The sequence below is a fragment of the Rhizophagus irregularis genome, chromosome 29 (assembly GCF_026210795.1).
Source record: "Rhizophagus irregularis chromosome 29, complete sequence".
In the NCBI taxonomy this organism is placed as follows: domain Eukaryota; kingdom Fungi; phylum Glomeromycota; class Glomeromycetes; order Glomerales; family Glomeraceae; genus Rhizophagus; species Rhizophagus irregularis.
This window is the reverse complement of record NC_089457.1, coordinates 900,618-922,353: the sequence shown is the minus strand read 5'-3', so window position 1 is coordinate 922,353 and position 21,736 is coordinate 900,618. Positions and strand designations below refer to the sequence as shown.

The 21,736-nt window shown below is 24.5% G+C and overlaps 7 protein-coding genes across 7 annotated transcripts; 3 read left to right on the top strand and 4 right to left on the bottom strand.

Moving 5' to 3' along the window:
- Nucleotides 1–4,569: 4,569 nt before the first annotated feature.
- On the bottom strand, nucleotides 4,570–5,579 carry OCT59_019555 (uncharacterized protein; the record flags this gene model as incomplete). The annotated part of the gene is made up of 6 exons (XM_025312861.2): nucleotides 4,570–4,640; nucleotides 4,714–4,801; nucleotides 4,882–5,015; nucleotides 5,101–5,190; nucleotides 5,278–5,412; nucleotides 5,492–5,579. 6 exons carry the CDS (start codon nucleotides 5,577–5,579, stop codon nucleotides 4,570–4,572), a joined length of 606 nt encoding a protein of 201 aa, XP_025188800.1.
- Nucleotides 5,580–8,088: 2,509 nt separating this feature from the next.
- Nucleotides 8,089–8,461, bottom strand: OCT59_019554 (uncharacterized protein; the record flags this gene model as incomplete). The annotated part of the gene is made up of 2 exons (XM_025331377.2): nucleotides 8,089–8,299; nucleotides 8,382–8,461. 2 exons carry the CDS (start codon nucleotides 8,459–8,461, stop codon nucleotides 8,089–8,091), a joined length of 291 nt encoding a protein of 96 aa, XP_025188799.2.
- A 334-nt stretch (nucleotides 8,462–8,795) lies between these two features.
- On the bottom strand, nucleotides 8,796–9,161 carry OCT59_019553 (uncharacterized protein; the record flags this gene model as incomplete). The annotated part of the gene is made up of 1 exon (XM_066143609.1): nucleotides 8,796–9,161. One exon carries the CDS (start codon nucleotides 9,159–9,161, stop codon nucleotides 8,796–8,798), a length of 366 nt encoding a protein of 121 aa, XP_066005343.1.
- Nucleotides 9,162–10,515: 1,354 nt separating this feature from the next.
- Nucleotides 10,516–11,437, top strand: OCT59_019552 (uncharacterized protein). Its single transcript, XM_025312860.2, has one exon. The coding sequence runs from the start codon at nucleotides 10,543–10,545 to the stop codon at nucleotides 11,035–11,037; it is 495 nt and encodes a 164-aa protein (XP_025188798.1). The 5' UTR covers nucleotides 10,516–10,542; the 3' UTR covers nucleotides 11,038–11,437.
- On the bottom strand, nucleotides 11,314–12,874 carry OCT59_019551 (uncharacterized protein). The gene is made up of 4 exons (XM_025312859.2): nucleotides 12,795–12,874; nucleotides 12,038–12,705; nucleotides 11,741–11,969; nucleotides 11,314–11,669 (listed from the first exon to the last, which is right to left on the bottom strand). The coding sequence occupies exons 1-4, from the start codon at nucleotides 12,836–12,838 to the stop codon at nucleotides 11,462–11,464; spliced, it is 1,149 nt and encodes a 382-aa protein (XP_025188797.1). The 5' UTR covers nucleotides 12,839–12,874; the 3' UTR covers nucleotides 11,314–11,461.
- Nucleotides 12,875–15,165: 2,291 nt separating this feature from the next.
- On the top strand, nucleotides 15,166–17,776 carry OCT59_019550 (uncharacterized protein; the record flags this gene model as incomplete). The annotated part of the gene is made up of 7 exons (XM_066143607.1): nucleotides 15,166–15,726; nucleotides 15,825–16,262; nucleotides 16,342–16,431; nucleotides 16,504–16,667; nucleotides 16,747–16,934; nucleotides 17,010–17,705; nucleotides 17,772–17,776. 7 exons carry the CDS (start codon nucleotides 15,166–15,168, stop codon nucleotides 17,774–17,776), a joined length of 2,142 nt encoding a protein of 713 aa, XP_066005342.1.
- A 1,726-nt stretch (nucleotides 17,777–19,502) lies between these two features.
- OCT59_019549 (uncharacterized protein) lies at nucleotides 19,503–21,049 on the top strand (the record flags this gene model as incomplete). The annotated part of the gene is made up of 3 exons (XM_066143606.1): nucleotides 19,503–20,147; nucleotides 20,231–20,452; nucleotides 20,783–21,049. 3 exons carry the CDS (start codon nucleotides 19,503–19,505, stop codon nucleotides 21,047–21,049), a joined length of 1,134 nt encoding a protein of 377 aa, XP_066005341.1.
- Between the last annotated feature and the right edge of the window lie 687 nt (nucleotides 21,050–21,736).

Genomic DNA, 21,736 nt, shown 5'->3' with positions numbered 1-21,736 from the left:
ACTAAAATAATATGAAATATTTTTTAAAAAAAAGTATTAAATAAAATTGGATTATTGGAATTATGAAAATTTCACGATTTTTATAGATAATTTTAGCCAAATTTATAATTCTGGCCGAAATTAATATCACGTAATACCAGAAAAATAGTTTAGCTATTGGGTAAAAAAATTTTTTATTGGCTAAGCATAATGGCATAAAAATTTTTAATATTACACAAATTTGTAATTCTGACTGGCGTTATTAATACTGGCCAGAATTATTGCTGATCAGTTGTAAATCCAATTCAAATTCTGGTTTCTATTCAAATTATTTAACTTGAATAAGAATCTGAATCAATCTGGATAAAATCTGTCTTTTTTTTTGTGTAATCTGAATGATGGTTTTCATCTAGATCGAAGCACTAATGGAGATTATTCAAGTAAAAATGTATGTTTGAAATTTTTTATGTAAAAAGCCTGCCATTTATTAAAATATGCTGATTTTTATTTACTTAATCTCATTTACAGTGGAGAGATTGAAAATATTTTTTAATAAGACTTAACGAAACGAGACCTAACAATACTCGCAACAAATTAGCATCAGATGTCATTAAGATGGTATCTTTAAAGTAAACGTTAATGCAACTAGAAGTGGTAGAAAATGCTCTTGTTGTTGATATTAAAAAGTTAGGAGATGATTTTAATAAAGTACTGAAAGGTGAGTAATTTGCTATGCAATAATTGTTTTTTTCATACTTTATTTTATATATTATCTGACAGCAATGCATGCAGATATCATTATTTTACTGATAATAACACCACATTCAACATGAGGTTAAAGAAAATCAACTTGCCTGTTTGAAATCATATGGAATTATAGTCTATCATAAATGATGTGAATTGTTAATCAAAAGGTTCTACAAATCTTATATACTTTTTGTGATTCTGAATAAACCTCTTTTATATTATTGCATAACACACAAGTGTCTCTATTTCGTTGTGAACAGGTTAATGGAATTCTCTATACCAGATTCTATTGATCAATTATATATATTAGAAAAGGTTATCGAGAAAGTCTATATGTTTAAAGTATTAAATGACTTTGATGCTGACAGTTCAATGTATTTAAATTTATGTTAAAATTCTAATATTTTCTTTAATAATATAGAATCTCATATTTAAAATAATAATTTTGATACAAATGATAAATTGCTATTAGCTTTCTTTCTCTATTATCAAAATCTAATAAAAAAAAAGACAAGAAGATTCTGCATTAAAAAATAAGGAAACAATATTACTTAAGACTAATAATAATGAATTATTCAAATTAAATATTGAAAAAAGAAAAATAACATTAAAAAAATGTGAAATTAAAGTATAAACAGTTGAAGTAGAACTGTAGAAGTATGATTTATAAAAGCAAAAGTTGAAGTGTTAAAATTAGAAAATCAGAAAAAGAAATATAATAATATACATGATGTCTAAAACTCTAAATTATTTTAGAATGCCATAATTATAATTTGGGATATCATAATTTATTCAGTTTATATATAATTTACTATGTAAAGTGTTAAAATAATTTAAAGTGCCATAATTGAATTTAGAATTTTACTTATAATTACGGCAGCCTAAAATAATTTGGGCAATATTTATATATAATAATACAAAGAATAAATAAATTTTTTTTTTTTATATTTGTAAATTGTGAAAAATTAGATAAATAAAGTTTCTAAATTAGTGAATATTTTAATTTATGCAAATTTAATGAATTTAAATTACCAATTACTATATTATTTTACATTAAATATACAATTTTTTTTAACACATAATGAATTGATGATTCAGATATAGTAAAACAACTAATGAGTTTATCAAATTTAAAATTTCCCATTAGTTTATTTTAAGTGTATGGTTATATAAAATTGTTATCTATAAATTTATACAGGATTTTTATATATTTATTATAGAAAGCAAATATAAATAGTATATAATATATTAACTATTATTAAAATTATACTATACCAATAATTTATATTGTAATCATATTATAATATAAAAAAACTCCCTGCTAATTAATTTTATAACATTTTTACTGACTGTTATTGTAACAATTTTCATCATAATAAGAAAGTATTTTATATAAATCTTCTTAAAACTAGCTGAATCTTTATTTTATAAATATCAAAATAATTAAAAAATATTTATATAAATTTTAAAGTAATATTTATATCAAAAAATTTTACTGTCATATATATCTTAACCTTTAATAATAATAAATTTCTTTGCTTTAGTAAACAAATAGGCATAAAATCATTTTAAATTAAATATAAAAAGGAAATGAAATTTATTAAGTGTTTAAAATTTTTATTAAAAATTTAGGTTATTTTGATTAAATTAATAGAACTGTCAGTCTGCCACTAATATTTTTAGAATTCATCATTAAATTACCTATAAGTGTTGAATTTTAAATATATTAAATTAAAAACTCATAAAAATTTTTTTCTTCTTATCTCTTTAGCAATCTTTAGTATAACTTTAATTTTTTGGTTTAATAGTAATTTTATTTTTAATTTTTAGTAAATTTTTACTGTAATTTGCATTTAGTTTTATAATGATTGCTATATCTAAGTTTATAATAATATTTCAAAAAATTAGTAATTTTTGTAAAGTAAATTTTATTTTTGATTTTTGTGTAATTTTGTTTTGGTCTTTAATGTAATTTTTGTTTCAATGTTTTCAATTTTTAGTAAATTAATCTTTAATTTGTATAGTAGTACAAATTATTATTTTGCAAAATAAATAAACATATTACAAATTATATATATAAATATAAATTTTTATCCAATAAAACTTGGTGGTAAAATTTCAATATTCATCCTGTAAGATTTATATATATCACATCCTAGATGTTAGATTTAAGTATTATACAGATTACAGAAGGGCTGGATATAAATTTACTCTAAATTAAATATGAAATTAAGTATTAAATAGTTTAAATTACTAATAAAACTAATAATTTTAGTAATATATTAATAATTTATTTATTATGTAAAGTTTGTAAGCAATTACAATACTAAAATACTACTAGAACATATAATAAGCAAAATTAATAATATATAGCCAATAAAATTTATATATGTTAATAATTTTGTTCTTTATATAAAAATAAAATAAATTATAAAAAATATCAAAGTTATATGACTTCATTAATAATATTATTGTCAGTTTGACGGGACCGTTCATGCAACTTTTATAATAAACTCCAATAATTTTGTTATTATGCTAATACTATGTAATACTAAATAAAAAAATGCATTTTTTTAAAAATTTCAATTTCTTTAATTTTAAAAAATTAAGAAACCCATGTTTGAATACTTAGTGTACAAATAGAAATCGTCATTTATAAACTTTTGCTAAAAAGTAATTACCCGGTAATAACATAATTATTATTTTAATAATTATGTAACTTATTTAAGAAAATAACTACACTACTGAAGGGAAATTAACTGGAAATCCATTATATCAAGAATTCCATTATGTTATGATATCCGTATGATATCCGTTATATCGATATCAAATTTCTTTGTTTAAAGTTTTTGTAATTTATCGACCCCCAATTTTTGGGGCATTAAGAAATTAAGCCATGTGACAAATTGTTCCCAGAATACTAGGTGACAAATAAAGGATCGGTCGGGTTACGACACGATTTGATTGCCCGACAAGTTTGGCCAGAGTTATGCAGAGTCATGCACGAACACGTGATCAATTGGCCAGCGTTGGGCTGTCGGGAAATGTCCTGTCGGGAAACGGTCCGTAAGCGGATCGGGGATCGGTCACCAGTAGATAAATTACTACTTCCATTTTTTAATTATTTTTTGACATCAAATTATGTTACGCATGAACCAATTTAAATAATTTATTCCGCAGCTAATCTAATCTTATTTGAGTTTAGTTATACTATTTTGATCGTCTTTATAATGTATGTGTATATTCCAATTAAATTATAGCAGCATTTATCGCACGGCCCATGCTAATTTTATTTATATCAATAGTACAATATTGAATATCGAATATTGATATCTTAATCCTTATTCATCCTTATTGGGGGTGACGAAAACAAGTACAGTATGGAATCCTATGTATGTATGTATGGTGACCTATGTATGGATGTATGGTGGCCTATGTATAGTATATTACTATTGTGATAACTATACCGTATGAAAATTAACACCATACATACCATACATTGACCACCATACATACATACATAGGATTCCATACTGTACTTGTTTTCTATATAATCTAATTTATGGGTAATTTATTTGAGCATAATCTGCATTAGCGCCGTACGATAATATAGCGGTGGTATTTATATTGGTTAACTTCACTTCACTTCGTGACGTTAACCAATATCCATAAAATAATATTTAAAGTTCGGATGATTACAGCATATAATTATTAATTAATAAAATCTTTTAGAGGTCCAAAAGAATTATTTTATTTTTAATATTACGACAAGAAAGTCTAAAAGAATTATCGGAGGAAAAGAATTTTTTAAAAAGTATATAAATCTATCATGTGATCTATATTCTATTTTATGAAAAAATAATCAGTGTTATATGGAATTTTCACTATTGCTCCATCCGGATAAAAAGTTCCGCCTATTTAGAATAGATAAATTTATAATTAATAAAACTAACATAAAAAAAAAATAAAGACTTATATATTTATTACATTGTTCGGCAGCAGGAGCGACCCCTCCTTGAGTATTCACTCGTAAGACATATGTGACTTCAGAATATCTTCCTTCACCTTCATGATGCTTAATTACAAATATAAGATCGATTAACAAAACCTAATAATAATAATTGAAAAAAAAATATCATAATTTTGTACACTTACAGTGACTTGACTAACTAGCCAAGGGAGATTACTTGGACCATCAGGTGAAGTATTTTGTGCAATGACTTTTGCTACAATTAAGGAATTGTCATTTTTAATTATTGACTTCCACACAATCCTTCCGCCATTAATAACTATAAATTGAAGGAAAAAAAAAGGAATCTTGTTATCGATTATGAATAAGTCCTTAAAATAAATAAATTAATAAAATATACTAACGCTTTGGTAAGAAATAATGATGGACAACTTCAAACTCTGGTGTAAAAGTTTGAGTATGTTTATCATTGATGCAAAACGCGTCGGGTGTTACTGCGCATTGGAAAAAAATTAAAGGCATGGGATATAAGCTTCAAGAAATAAATGATAAATTCAATTAAGAGCGATAAAAATTTATACCGAGCGTCCAATTATTTGGAATATGATTATTAACAAAACATTTATAAATTTGCACTCCATAAGCTGAAAGTAAGAAATCAAATTTATGATGATCTGGTATTGTAATATTCTTTGGAAAATCAATATTTGGCATTTCTGTATTATAAACCATGAGAAAAAAATTTAGCACGTTTTATCTAAAAACTATAACTATCTTATGTTAATATTATGTTACCAGTGATAGTTCCAATAACGTCGATTATAGGGAATTTTTTATTATCTGAAAATGGAAGTGCATTAGAGTTTATTACTAAAAAATTCATTATATTAGATACGAAAATAAAGAAAAGTAGAATGAATTTCATGTTTGAGTTCATTTTGGAAAGATATTATTATTATTATTATTTTAAAAAAAAAAACTTTTTTAGTTTTTTTTAGTTTTTTAGGCCAATTCAATGTCAATTTATAAGTTTCTAAGCATTTAAACATTGGTCCTGTAACTTTAAAGAAGATCTCATCATGGAATCAATCAACACCATGATGTGCATACTATTTTTAGCAGAACTCCGATTAAATCTATATTCTTTTCGTTAAAAGACTTTATCCCAAATAAGTATTCACAATTAAACTCTCTGATCTAATTTTACCGTCATTTTGGAATCTAAAAATAGAAAACCACAAGAGTGTAACATGATTTTCTTTAATCTTCGCATGCACAAAAATTGTGCTATCGAATAAATTAGTGCTATCGAATAAATTTGTTTTATATTTATTCTATAAATAAACAATTCCGGACAGGAAATTAAGTAATTTAGAAATTAAACTTTAAATATATCTATTAATCTGATATTATACTTTTATCATACGATAATAAATTGTTTTATCGAGAAAAAATCGGTCTATTATTAAAGAAAATTAATCCTTATTTAGATATTATCGGTATTTATTAATGGAATTACCTCATTATCAAGAAACAATCGGATAAAAATTAAGTGGGAATCCCTATATAGATATTATCGATATTTATTAATGGAATTACCTCATTATCGAGAAACAATCGGATGAAAATTAAATGGGAATCCCTATTTAGATATTATCGAATGGAATTACCCCGCAATTGACCGCAAACCAAGGGCTAAACAATATTAGATAACAATGGAGCTATATTAAATTGCAACAATAAGATTTAATGCGTAATTAAATTTAATATATTTTTAGACGCGTGTTGTATAACTTTGCCTTTTGGCTCTTTATAACAGCGATATGATTCTGAAAGTAAAATAAATATATACTCATGTACAAGGTCTAGTTGATTATAATATATAATATTTTCACTTTCTTAAGCAAGTGCGCGTGCTGCTGTACTGCAAACAAGACCATGCATATCTAAATAACTAAATGAGCCATTAACATTAGAGAGAGGCCTAATTAGTCAATATACAGGCCCAATTAATCAATTAGGTAGGCTAAGCCAATTATTCGTCACAGGTGCCACGAAAAAATTCATGGTATAGATTTACGACGAATACATAATATCCAAAGTGTAAAAATTTTAAAATAAACAAGTTTTTATTCGTCATATATAATTTTTATTTAATTATATCAGAGACAAAAAATAAAATAGATTGCTAAATATCGCTGCTGGTAATTGTCACCTTACCAGAATTAGGATAGAATTTTGGGAAGAATTAAAAATTTCATGAAATTCCACCCGTTAATGAACGATTGAAATTTAGCAGCACATTTTTTTATATTATAGTATTTACATTATTTTTAAATAATTAACCTGATATTTTATTTTTTTTTATGACCATTTTTTTGCTAAATTCCTCTTCTCTTTCTCCAGTAAATCTCAATCTTGTTATATTAAATAAATAATTTAAACCACACCAATCCAATATATTTTAATTTTTTTCTGTTTATTAATAAAAACACATATTTTAATTTATATAATTACTTTAACTTTATTTATTAAAAAAAAAATTAACAATTAAATCTTTATACAATTTTTTTTTGCTTGTTAACTGCAGTACATTTACAAATTTATTACCTAGTGATTATACATAAAGTAAAAATTATATAACTATTCTAATATTATTAACTTGTAAACCATTTGTCATTCTGCTATGGAATCCTACATGTATACTTTCAAGTGATCTTTATATAATTACATCTTATATAATTGTATATTATAAATTATTATCATATAAAATTATTTAATATAATAATTAATTTAAAATAAATCTAATAGTATATAAAATTATAATTTAATAAATATTTATAATTATATATTTATATAATAATTATTAATTATAAAATACTGTGAGTTTTATAATTATCTGATGTAAAAAATAAAGTTATTAGGCTAAAAATAATATGTTTTAAACAATGTTTACCTATTAAGTCAAATTGATCACTTAATAGTATACTTCAGCATCCTTGAAAATGATTAAAAAAAATATATATATTCAAAATATTGCAATATAAAAAAAAATTGAAAAATATATATGAAGTAAATTTTTAATTATATACACAATATTTTTAAACTAAAGATTTTAAAGGATAATTTATATAATAAACCAATAATTTTTAAATAAAGGAAAATTATAATAAATACAGTAATATTAAGCATTTAAATTGAAAAAAATTCAAAAGAAATTTATAATATGATTTATAAATAGTGAGTATTAAATAAAATATCAATGCAAATAATTTATTTATTATTATTGAATATTGCTTTTATAGAATAAAAATAAAGTCCCTTTAATTATAATTTGTTTAATGTCAAGTATAACCTGAATTTACCTGGGTGAAATTTTCATATAAAACCAATTATTTGCAAACCTTTTTTTGTTCATTTATTATTCTTCTTGCATATTGAACTGTTTCATAGATCGTATCTCTAATTTCTTTATAACTCAATTTATCTGCACTTTCCATACTTCTCCAGTTTAGATTTTCAAGACCAATTGTCTGAAGATCTAATAACTTACCTTTTGCATTTTCTTTAATAGTATCAACAGAGATTTGGTAATGTTCATTTCTAAATATATCATTAAAAAAAAATATTAGATAATAATTTTCTTTTTAATAATAAAAGAACGAAATTAATTTATAAAATTTACATGAATCTTCTTTTCGTGATAGTTTGCCTTACTTCAACATTATTAAGTTTTCCCTCAAAATCTTTAGCCCGAAACCACATTCCATCTTTTGGTTTAGAAGATCTTTTAATATGTTTTCATTTACAATTTTTTTGATTTCAGACCTAAAAAATATATCATATGATTCACATCTAATTCTCAGAGAAAACCTACAATCTGGTTCTTCGATTCCAGAAACTATATCCAAATTCGCCAATAAAAATAATTAATATACAGTGTTATAATATCATTAAAAAAATGATTATATAATTTACCAATTTTTCTGGTATCACGAAATTCACTTAATTTCTATGAATTTTTTTGAATATATTTTAACTTTTCCATTCTCTGTCTTATACCTTGATTGAAATATATAAAGATGCTACTTTTATCAGTTTATTCAGTTATTTCCTTTTCTTCCTTTTCTTTTATTCGAAATTTAAATTCTCCTTGAAGTATAGGCAATTTTTCCAAAAATTGAGATGTATGATGTTGAAATGATGTGATATGTTTTCTATATTCGCGATTAAACTTACTCCACTCATAAGTAGTAAAAACTTCTTCTTCAATATTAGAAAATAATTCACGACCAAAATAAATATTTAAATGAAACTTTATTATTTCAACATTAGTTGAATCAATATTTAGGAGTACAACATTTAAAAAACCAGCATTTATAAGGTTTAAAATTTGTATTGAAATTTTATCAATACAATAACAAATTTTTAGTTGTTGTAAATTCTCCCAGTGAAATTGGTTCATTATATAAATTTATAGGATCTTTTGTTTCTTCAATTAATTGAACAAAGTATTGCCTCTATCATCATCCACTTTAACAAATTTAAATTTAGCTTCATTGGCATTAATTAGATTATCTATTTCCAAGATGACAAATCGTTTATAGGAAATTTATATTCTCCGGTGATAAATTTTTTAATTAAAATTATATCATCTCTATTTTAAAGAAAAATGTATATATATTTTTAATTAAACATTTTGTTTAGTTAGAAAAAATTCATATAGAGTAATGAATTTTACATATTTACTTAATACTGTCGTTATAGGAATTGATATTTTGTTTAGACTGTGTTTTGTTCATATTGAAGAAAAAAAAAATTTTTATAAAAAAAGCTTATCGTAATGACATCAACTGTCCGTTTCATTTTTATTGTATGCAAGTCCGTTTTTACCAAAAAAGATTGACAATTATTACATTACGAGGATAAAAACGTGCTTTTCCTCAAAGTTAGTGACGAAACAATATTACAATTGCAAACATATTCCTATCCTATAATCGGCTAGTTAGTTAACGTCTTGCTGAATCCATAGTAATATATGATACAAAAGCAGGTGCTTGTACATAAAATGATTGATTCTGAATTGCGATTTTTGGTAGAAGGAGGTTTTGTTTAAATTCATAATATATTAGAAATAAGAAATGCCAAAACGGTAATAGTGTGAAATACTCCAATTATTGATCGTTGCGTAAAATGTGAAAGATATAAAGTCGAAATGGCATAGTGAGATATTTTGACTTCACTATAATTTTTGAAATTCCTTCTTGCTGTTAGGTGAACATCAACAGGGACACAACGATTACTTTGTTCTGAGGACCGGGATACATACAATAGAGGAAAAATGTCATTTCATCTCGTATTCGAAATATTTTAAATGAATATACGGTATATTCCTAACCATATATTTTTTACTAATAAAATATAATTATTCACAATGGGTGATTTCTGCGGAAAATCTTTACGTGTAACTATTACATCATCTTGTCAATGATTTAATTTGTATTTATTATCAATCCTGAAGAAAGTTTGGAGAGAAGCTAAACTGAGGATTATAGAAATATACTTGCGTGTTTCTTGCTAATTAATAAGATATACAGTATTGTAATTTGAAATGAATTTATCTCAATTATATTGCTTTTTTTAGTTTAGCAGAATACTCTTATATCCTATACAGAGTATTTAACACCGCATACCATTATTGTTACGTATTTAGAGATATGATCAGCATTGCAAATACTATTTTTTTTATGTATTCGAGGGATAAATGTTTCAGAATGTAATTATAAACGAATTATTGTTCATTTGCCATTCTTTTTTCAATTCTCACACGTTAAAAAGTCTTAAATATGAGAATCCATACTTTGAAGAGTCTCTTTATAGTCCTTATAATCTTGGTTGTAAACAGTTTTTATACTCATGCTACAGCTATTGTGGCTCGACAACAACAGCAAGTTGAATGCAAATGCGCTTTTGATTATATTCACAAGTCAAATACAGTTACGGAAAATATACCTGCAAATAGTATTAACACGCATTTAACTATTACCTGCAATTCAAAGACTGTATCAACCGAAGTTACCGAGTATGCATTATGGAAAGTAGTTGATGGTAAATTTGTTAATATGGAGGGTTATGGACTAAGAAAATTAGGTCCCGGTTACTATTCACTCCATGCAGACCCTTCAGAATGCTATAATGCACCTAAAGAAGGATTAATTGGTGCCGCCATAGCATATTTTACTATTTACTCAAATAATCCGGATATAGTGATTACAAAACAAATAGATGGTTCATGTTTTACTAAAGAAAGAGTCGTAGTTAACTGTCCTCCAACAGTTTAGTAACTATCCATTACTATTACTATGTAATAATGATGATTTCGTTCAAGAAGGCGATGAAAAATTGATCATGTTTTATTAATTTTTTTTTTATAATACTCATATTGGGTATAATTGATGGTGGGGAACTAGTGATATTAATATTTAATACCATATCTTTAGTATTTTTGGAAATTGTACCACATGAGTTCTTTTCATTAATTACGTAAATAAATAAGAAATATATCTGTAATCTTTATCATGATATTAGTTCACTTTGTATTGTTATAATGAAAGGTTATTGACAAAAAACTTTGTAATTCATTTTATTGTTAATAATACAAAATGAAAAATAATAAATCTGGTGCTCCAATAAATACTTATATAGTATATGTTGAAAAAAAACTATAATTTATAATCCAAATCAAAATCATAATAACATTAAATGTCAACGTATTTTTTTAAGTTCATTCATCATTCCCCTAACATAATGTATTGGTTTAGAGATTGTATTATAGATATCTCCATAACCCAATTTATTTTCATCCTCTATATCTCTCCAATTTAAACTTTCAAGACATATTGTTTCTTGATCTGATAATTCACCTTTCGATTCTTTTTTAAGAGTATGAACGGAGATTTTATAATTTTCATTTCTAATAAATAAAATATCATTATGAAAAGATGATATTAAATTTTAAAATAAAATTAATTTATAAAAACTTACATGAATCGTTTTTTTGTGATAGTTTGGCTTATCTCAACATTTTCAAGTACACCTTCAAAATATTTAGCCTGAAGCCATAATCCATTTTTTGGTTTAGAATTTTTAGTATGTGCTTCATTTACAATGTTTTCAATTTTAGATATAATAGGAGACTTATATGTTTCACATCTAATTCTCATAGAAAATCTAAAATCTGGTTCTTCAGTTCCAGATATTAAATCCAAATTTACTAAATAAAAGAAAAGAAAATTAATAATATAATCATAATTAAATTGTTATATTAGTAAATTAATTTACCTAGTGTATTAGTATCACGTAATTCGGTTAATTTCCATAAAGAATCTTCTTCACTATATTTTAATTTAGCCATTCTTCGTTTTAAACCATGATTAAAATAAATATGAACTTTTCCTTTAGTTATTTCATAATCTTCCTTTTCTTCCAATTGAAATTTAAACTCTCCTTGAAGTTTAAGCAATTTTTTCAAAAATTGAGGTGCATAATGATGGAATGATGGCATATTTTTTTCAGGTTCACGCCTATGTTTAATCCATTCATTAGGAGTAAAACTTTCTTTTTCAATATTAGAAAATAATTCTCGACCAAAATAAATATTTAAACGAAATTTAAATATTTCAACAGTATCATCGGGTGTTTTAAACATAACGTTTAAAAGATTAGCTTTAAAAATTTCTAAAAATCGGGCAGTAATCTGATTTATACAACCGCCTAAAATTTTATATGTTGTGAATCCTCCTAAATCTACAAACATAAAATCTTTTTTTGAATTTTCAACTTTTCGAATATAATATTTGTCTTCTTTAATATCATCTTTAACAAATTTGTATTCAACTTTATTGGCGTCAATAAAATTATCCGATTCCAAAATGTGATATCTTTTTGTAGAAAATTTATATCTTCCACTAGAAAAGACTAATCTTGTATCTCTAGAATCATCTTCATTACTAATAAAATAATAAAATTTCATAATAAAATTTCATATTTTTTACGGTAACAATAAGTTAATTTATAAATTATTTTCAAAAATATTTACCTTATATCACGAATGTCTTTTTGTCTAAAATAAGAAAATTTCATATTGAAAAAAAAAGTGGAAATAAAACGCACTAAAAAAAACAATCATAATCTGTTTCAATTTCGTCTCATTTAAATATGTTTATTTCACTGAATATTATTTATGCGAATTAAGGAGATAAAAGTAGAGATCTGCGTATCCTTATACTAGTAAATTATAATCTAATTTTAGGATATGTATTTGTTAATATTTTTGGTATTGTTTGACAAATTGAACAATAACAAAAAAAAACACTAAAATTAGCTTTCATTAGGATAGAAAGATTACAATCAAGTTTGGCTATAATGTCTTTTAAACACTAGACAACGGAAATTATTGTTATTGTGCATAGTCACATGCTTGATTGACATTCGGACTCCTTACGTATAATTATATAGTCCTTCGTTACACTTCAAACTAAAATGTGGACTTGTGACCAAACGTCTACTATCTGGAACTTTCTTTTTTATTTATAAGAGAATCTCATGAATAAATCACGCGAACCGAACTGAAATACTACGCAGACAGATAAATGCATGAACTATTTATTGCAATTAGACTGAAAAATAACTTGAGAACACGATCAAGGAACTATTAAATAAATATTATGCTTTTGGAGAGAACCTGAGTACTAGTTAACCAATTATATTAAATTTTGAGAATACTTTATAATGAAATTGCAAGTCAGTATCCTAATAATCTCTCAATTGAGAAAGGGCAAGAAGATTTATCCCATTTTTTAATAGTATTTATAGATAAATATTAATCTTTTAAAATTAAATACTTTATCTCATCTTATATAAGTATATTTAAATAAATTTATACCGTTAGATATCTTTATAAGCGTGTAGGACTGTAGTTTTATAGATGCCGTCGAAATATACTACCGTATATTCATATCTGTAATTCGAATTTTTATTATGAATAGAATGTATTTAAAAGCTTGTATAATAACCAGAAAAATATTTATGTATAATATCTGCGTAAAATTAGATTCTTTAATAACAAAATCAATAGAAAACGGAACTTTTTAGGTGAAGGAAGGAAATACTATGCATACGGTTCCGCAATATGGTGTGTGCATTGGTACAAGGTCAATTTGCAAGATACCCGGGGGGCAATATACGGTAATTGCGGTTACGGAATAGCTGTGAAGTTATATGCGGAATCGATATCCGTAAGAAGACCATATGTTGTCAGGACTCAGGACCTATATGTGTTTATTTATTTTGTAATTAATATCATAAACTTTCAGTTGAACTTTTTTAATCGTGTGACTTGAAGTTTAAATATTTACCATAAATGAAACTACTGTACATGTGACATAATTTCTAATTTTAATTTGTTTCCATTTTGATGGTTTCTTTTAATTTAAAAAATATGGAAATGACGATCGTCAAAATACATAATAATTAACTAATATATTTCTACCTTGGGATTAGGTAAGGGGAGCAGGGTTTCTAAATGTTTTTAGATATCAGAATTGTAATTGCAAAATAAAAAAAGAAACTAAGCATGGTTTGACAAATCGGTTCCAATTTTATATAAATAAAAGTCGCTTATACAATATTTATTATTAATATGTTGAATTACGCAGTAAAAAAAACCGACTGGTTCTCAAGTAAATATAACATTACTTTTGAATTAAAAATAGTATTTTGTTTAACACAAATGACAATTATTGGCTACGAAATTTCAATTGAAATTTCGGGAAGTACTGTCGTATTATGTATTACAGTAATTGTTTCGCATGAGTCAACGATCACTGCATATCACAATACAGCAAAAAAACGCGTAATTTTTAAAGCATACATTAAAAAAGATAAAAAAAAACCCCCCAAGAGCATTTACAATTAGGGTTAATAGATTTAATAGTTAATTCTTAAAAGTTTTCTCCCCCGCCATGAATATACTATATAGTACTGATCATTTTTACACCACCAGAGAATTTTTAATATCATGAATATCGTGAATATCATATCATATTCGTACTTTTATTTATTTGTCTCACTGCTCTTTGAAATTTATTGTATTTATATTTTAACATACAAAACAAAAAAAAAATATTAAATTCAATCAATCAAATTTGATATTATTACGGTGTTTTTTTAATCATATCCAAAATTGGATTATTGCATTTTTTTTTAGTTGTAATCAAAAGTATATATAAAGAATAATTGAAGTATCATCTTGTTATTACGCATTCATCTTGATATTTGAAATTCCTTATAAATAATCCTTATTTTTTTTACATTTAATTAAATTATCAAATTATTATCTTTTTTACATTTAATTAAATTATCAAATTATCAAAGTTTTTCACAATTAAATTTTATTATTAAACAAAAAAATGGTAGCAGATGCTATAAAAGGTACTATAGAAGTTACAAAAGGTTTAAATGATATAAAATCATCAAATTTGACTTTTGCAAAAGAAGCACTCCAAATAACAGTTCAAGCGGGTGAAGCTATAACACCATTTATACCATTAATTGGATTAGCTTCTACTACAATTGTAGAAATTGTTAAAATATATCAAACCTCACAATATAATAAAAGGATTTGTAATTCATTATTAGATAGAGCAAGGTTATCAGAAATCGCAATTGATCAATTGATTCGTAGAAGAAAAGAAAATGAAAAAAATTTTAAAAGTCAAATATGGTATAATGCGTTTGATAGATTTGTTTTTATTTTAGATAAAATGAAAACTTTTGCTGAAAAAGTTTCACAATTACAAGGATTTAAAGTTTACTTTAAAGCTAAAAAAGTTTCGGAAAAATTTAATACGCTTATGAATGAATATGATAATGCTATGAAAGATTTAAATTTCACTATCGCTATCGTTAATGAACAACAAAAACAAATTGATAATGAAAGTTTGAATGCTGATATAGGCGAGATGAAAGAGGTTTCGCATTTTCTCTTTTTTTTTATTTCTATTTTAATAATATATAACTAATAAATTAATTTGATAACTTATTATTTTTTTTTTAAAAAAAAATACAGTTTCTCGAAAAAATTGAGAATAATAATGAAGAGAATAGTGTCAAAATGTCCCTCATTTATGAAGAAGTTCAAAATATAAAGTCAATGATATCAAAGTCTGAAATTAATGAGACGAAAAGAATAGATAGTAATAAATTAACCGAACCAGTAGTAGGAAGACAGAGTGATACGCGTGGTTCTAGTAGGGGAAAAACAAAAAAAAGAATTTATATGAATGCTATCGAAGTAGCTTGTAGAACTATTAATATTCCTGAAAAAGATTCTAAAATGACACAACGTTTTTTGGCTATTTGTATAAAAGCTACTCAATCCCCAAATATTATTCAATTTTACGGGCTTTCAATTATTGATGGTTCTACAGTTATGGTTTTAGAATGGGCTGAGCTTGGGAGTCTAAGGGAACTATACAAAGAAAACAAAATTCCTTTGAAACTAAAGGTTCGTTAATATCTTTTCGATTTTGTCATCTTAAAAGTTACGGCATGCTGTATTTATTGTATTTTTTTATATTTTATAGTTATCTTATGCACTTGATATTTGTCGTGGTATCGCTTATTTAAACGCATTAAATATTTATCACCATGACTTGAAGTGCAGTAATGTGATGGTATGTCGCTCATACTAGATGGTACATAGTAATCGATGAAATTAACTAAAATTAATTTTTTTTCTTAAAAAGGTAACAGAAAAACATGTAGCGAAACTAACAAACTTTTATCTTTCGCGTGATAAAGATGGAAGGACAACATCAGTTTTTAATCGAATTGAGAACGGTCGTTGGCTTGCTCCTGAAAAATTAAAAGACAATAAATACCGTTATGATCATAAATGTGAAATTTTTAGGTATATTTAGAAACATTTAATTTTACGCGTTGATACATTATTATTAATTTAATTAAAAATATTTTATATTCGTTCGTAGCTTTGGAATGCTCTTATGGGAATTAACTTTTGAAAGAAAACCCTATGAAAACATGGATCTTGAAAAAATTTCAAATTATGTAATTAATGGCGGAAGAGAAAAGATTCAATTTGAACAGATAGGTCTTGCTTCACCTAATTCACCTGACGCTAAAATCCAAAAAGGATTTGAAGAGATTATTAGAGAAGGTAAATCTTTATTTGTATAAAAAATAAATATTTCTTTTAATGAACTGAGCAATATCTTGATTTTTTTTATTAAAGCTTGGAATCAAGATCCTGATATTCGTATAAGCATTACGAAATTATTGATTCAATTAGATGATTTGACTAAGAAGTCTGTCAAACCTGGTTGTTCTCCAGGCCTTCAACCTCAAGAAATTGCAGATATTAATATACCTATAAATCCACTAAATGATAAGAGTGACGAAATCCCCGATGATATTGATTTTGATTCGATTGATATTGACGAAATATTCGAACCGATAATTCCAATTAGTGAAGGTATAAAAGCTCATAAAGAAAAAGATTATGAAAAAGCATGGAAATGTTTTAATGAACAAGCGGAAAATCAAAATAGTCTTGGAAAATATTGGAAGGCCTATTACTTATGGGAAGGATTTTTCGATCAAAAAATAGATAAAATAGCTGCTTTAGAATTATACAAAGAAGCTGCTGATAATGGTGTTACAGATGCTCAATACCGTTATGCATGTTCCTTACTTGATAGAAATTTAAAATCAAAAATTAAACCTAATTCTAAAGAAGAAGCTGTTAAATATTTACAAATGGCTGCTGAAAATGGTAGTGTGAGTGCACAATTTCAAGTAGGAGAAAATTATTCAAAAGGTCGATTAAATTATACTCAAAATTTAGAAATGGCAAAACTTTGGTATAAACGAGCTGCATTACAAAATGATAAAAAGGCCAAAGAAAGATTAAAGACACTAGGAGTAGATGGTAAGTAACTTTTTTATAAAAAAGAAAAGAAAATAATTAAATTATTAATAACTATTTTCTTTTTAGATTAATAAATTGTGTATTTGTGTTTCCTACGGCTTTATATCTTAAATTCTTATAAATTTCTTTGTTTAATAATTAAACGTTACGTATAATTTCATTCGTACGTATACAAAAACATTAATAGAATTAGTTATACTATGTCATTTATATTTTAGATGGGTCACATTGTTTATTATAATTTATTATTGATTTAATATGGGTCAACTATCAGTTAAGACAAATTATCTGATAATCTGTAATTGAAAGAATTTATTAAATAAATATTACTTATTTACATTTATAATTAGATATTATACTATATATATTTAAATTAATATATATTAGCATTTCATTTGATTTATAGCTTTTTCTGATATATATTATTTATCAACTTAGATTACATTCTACAGCCTTTTATAAGAAATAAGTTATCTAAAATGTAACTATTTATCTTATTATATTAATTTTTTTAAATTATAAAATTCAGCATATAAAATTTTTTTAAAATTACTTTTTTTATTATTTATTTTTCAATTAAATTAAATTAATTATATAGAAATGTAACTATATAAAGTGCAGATTAATAATAAAAATAATATGTAAATTAGTTTATTTTTATATAAAAAGTGCAAATTTAGAATTAAATTATTTTAAATTGCTATTATTAACAGAATTCATTTTAATAAAATAATTGTATTATTTTTTTATAATTATTGAATATCTAATAATTTTACTTGAAAATTATATAGTTTTTTTTATATTTAATATATTCATTTTATAATAATTTAAAAATTTTGCAAATATTATAAATGAAAAAATAATAATAAATATTTAAATATTACAAAAATAATTTAGAAATTTGAATTTAAATATAATTATAAAATAAAAAAATTATAAGATCTAAAATATTTTCAATATGAAAATTATAAACTACTTTTAATTTACTAGATATTTTGCAGGTAATCTTAATTTATTTTCATTCTATTTAAAAGTTAAAAATCTTTTTGTAAATATTTACTTAAATTTTATTTTGAAATGAAGTCTTAAACTATAATATTTAAATATAGCAAAAAAATTATTTGAATATATTGTAATATATTTTATATAAGTCTTTAATTCATGTAAAATTTTTTTAATATTATTTGAATAACCAAAAGTTTATAAAAACTTTATTACCCAATTCTATTAATTCTTTCAAAATTTCCAATTTATTAAAGGTCTATTTTTTTACATAGTAAAATAAACTGTACTAAATTTACCCATACCAATTTCATCTTTATTCTTTAATATTATTATTAAATTTATTAAAAATGAATCTATTCTATAAATTCAAATTCATTTTTTGCTTTAAATTGAAACTCTTTAATTACTGAATTATCAATAACTTCATGACCACTTGTCTATTTTGATGTATTATTAACAAAATATCTCTGCACAATTTGACACCAATTCCATTTTGTATTAAAAATCAGATATTACTATGAATTTTATTCCAGTAAGAATCTAAATTATAGTCAAAATATTATCATTTATCATTCAAATTCCATAATTTCTGAACAAGTACATATAAAGAAAGTTCCAAGTATGGAAGATATGATTTCTTTTTTTACGCGTATAGCTAAATTAGGATTTATTAATACAAATTAAATGATCGGCAAACCAGATGGTTGTTTGAAATAAGTAAAGTTTAATTACCTTGAAAAGTTAGTGCGGTAGGTAGGTGCTCGTATATCATCACTAGGATCAAAAAAAAAAATGGATGTGCTTTCGTTCGTTGAATATATAATTTCTTTTTTTTCTTCTTTTTTTAAGAAAAATTCAAATGACAAAGAGTTAATATCAAAAATTTACTTTGAGCTTATTTACTATTCTGAGTTACATTCATCGAACTATAAAGAAACCATAGAAATTTTCAATAAAGTGTTATCTGAAAATACTGTGCTTTCACGGCCAGAAAAAGAACTTTTGCGAGATAGAGTTTCCAGGAATATTGAAAGAGAAAAAGAATTGTTTAAAAGGGGCGAACCGTTTGAATGTATTCATTGCAAGTTAACGAGATATTCTACGCGTTACTGCGAAAATTGCATCATTCAATATTTAAAAAGTCTCCTTGGAACTTGGGCGTCTGGAAGCGAAGCTATTGATGAGTTCATTCGTGAATGCCAGTCAAAATCAGCGCTTCCTTTACATATTATAGAATGGATTTCGTTCGATCAATTTGAAGATGTAGAATACTTAGCAGATGGTGGATTTGCTAAAATATATACTGCAAAGTGGAAACGGGGAGCAATACTAGATTGGAATGAAAGCAAACAAGAATTTATTTATCAGGGTTCTCATAAGGTTGTACTTAAATCTTTAAACAATTCAAAACAACCCACTAAAGAGTTTTTTGATGAGGTATATATCATGTTTTATACGTTCAGTGTTTTTATATTTAGGATATAAACGATATATTTTATTTCTATTTTTTTTTTATATAGGCTAAAGCACTTGTCAATGTTAGATCTGGTGATATTGTTAATGCATATGGCATTACAAAATTTCCTCAAGATGGCAATTACGCTATAGTTATGAATTATTTTGGCGAAGGAAATTTACGAAGTTATTTAGAAAAGAATCATGAAACAATGAGTTTGAAAGAAAAAGTGTTCGCCATTTGGCGAATTTGTTTTGCTTTATCAGATATTCATGCTCAAGACTTGGTTCACTACGATTTGCATAGTGGGAACATCCTTTTATATACAAATAGATGTTTAATTGCTGACTTGGGATTATGCGGTCCAGTAGACGATGATAATGTAAGAAAATTGTATGGAATTGTTCCATACATGGCTCCTGAATTATTCCTACTTCAGAAATATACAAAAGCAAGTGATATATATAGTGTTGGTATGTTGATGTGGGAGATTTTTGGTGGATTTCCACCATTTAATGATATTCCCCACGATCTTTCGACTATTTCTAACATTATCTCTGGCTTGAGACCACCAATGTTATCCGAGATTCCAAATGAAATTCAAAGCCTTATTAAGCGATGCTGGAACGGAGATCCTTCGAAGAGGCCAACTATTGAAGAAATCCTTGATGTAATTAAATATCAATATAGACAAATTCTTGAAACTGAAGAATTAAGTATTGCATATGATAATGAAAAGAAAACTTATTCAGGATCTCGAAAAGCTAATAAGCCGACAAATCAGACTTATCATACTAGTAGGATTTTATCTCTTTCAGAAAAGGATATTAATAAATTCGTCATCCCTGAAGATTTTGATGACGAAAATGTGGATTGGGAATGAGATTTAACTTATTTTATTGTAATATTGTACAATAATGTATGTTTTATAAATTTTTTATTCTATTTTATTCTTTTATACTGTAATATTTATTCAAAAATAAATGTTTTATTCCATATTTTAAACAAATGAAAAGAGCAATAAACATGCTGCTTTAAAAAGTTTAAAAAATTCTAATTGCTCAAATACTTTAAAAATTATTATATTTCATAATATTGTTCTATATAATTTGAAATTAAATTAGAATCTGTTCATATTCTTAATTATGAAAGTTTAGAATCTATCATTTCCTATTGATAATATTTTATAGGGCTATTTAGTTAGAAAGAAAAATTTATAGATTTTTATCTAATTGAATTATTTTGTTAGATTGCAATTTTGAAAGAAAAATATATAGACTTCATTATATATAGTTTAATGATCTATTTGTTTTATCTTCATTATTCTTTTTAATAAAAAAAGAAATATATATAGTAATATGCAGATATTAATTGGAAGCCTAGAAATGAGATGCAAATTAGAAAAGAAAAAAGTATAATATTACTACTAGTAAAGACAAAAAAAATAGGAATGCAAATGAAATAAATGAAATGACTTTTCTTTCCATTGTAGTAGTCATTTAATCAAATTTTTAGGTAAATCTTGACTGTTATCTAGAAATTTTAGTTGTATTATTGTTTTTAATAATGA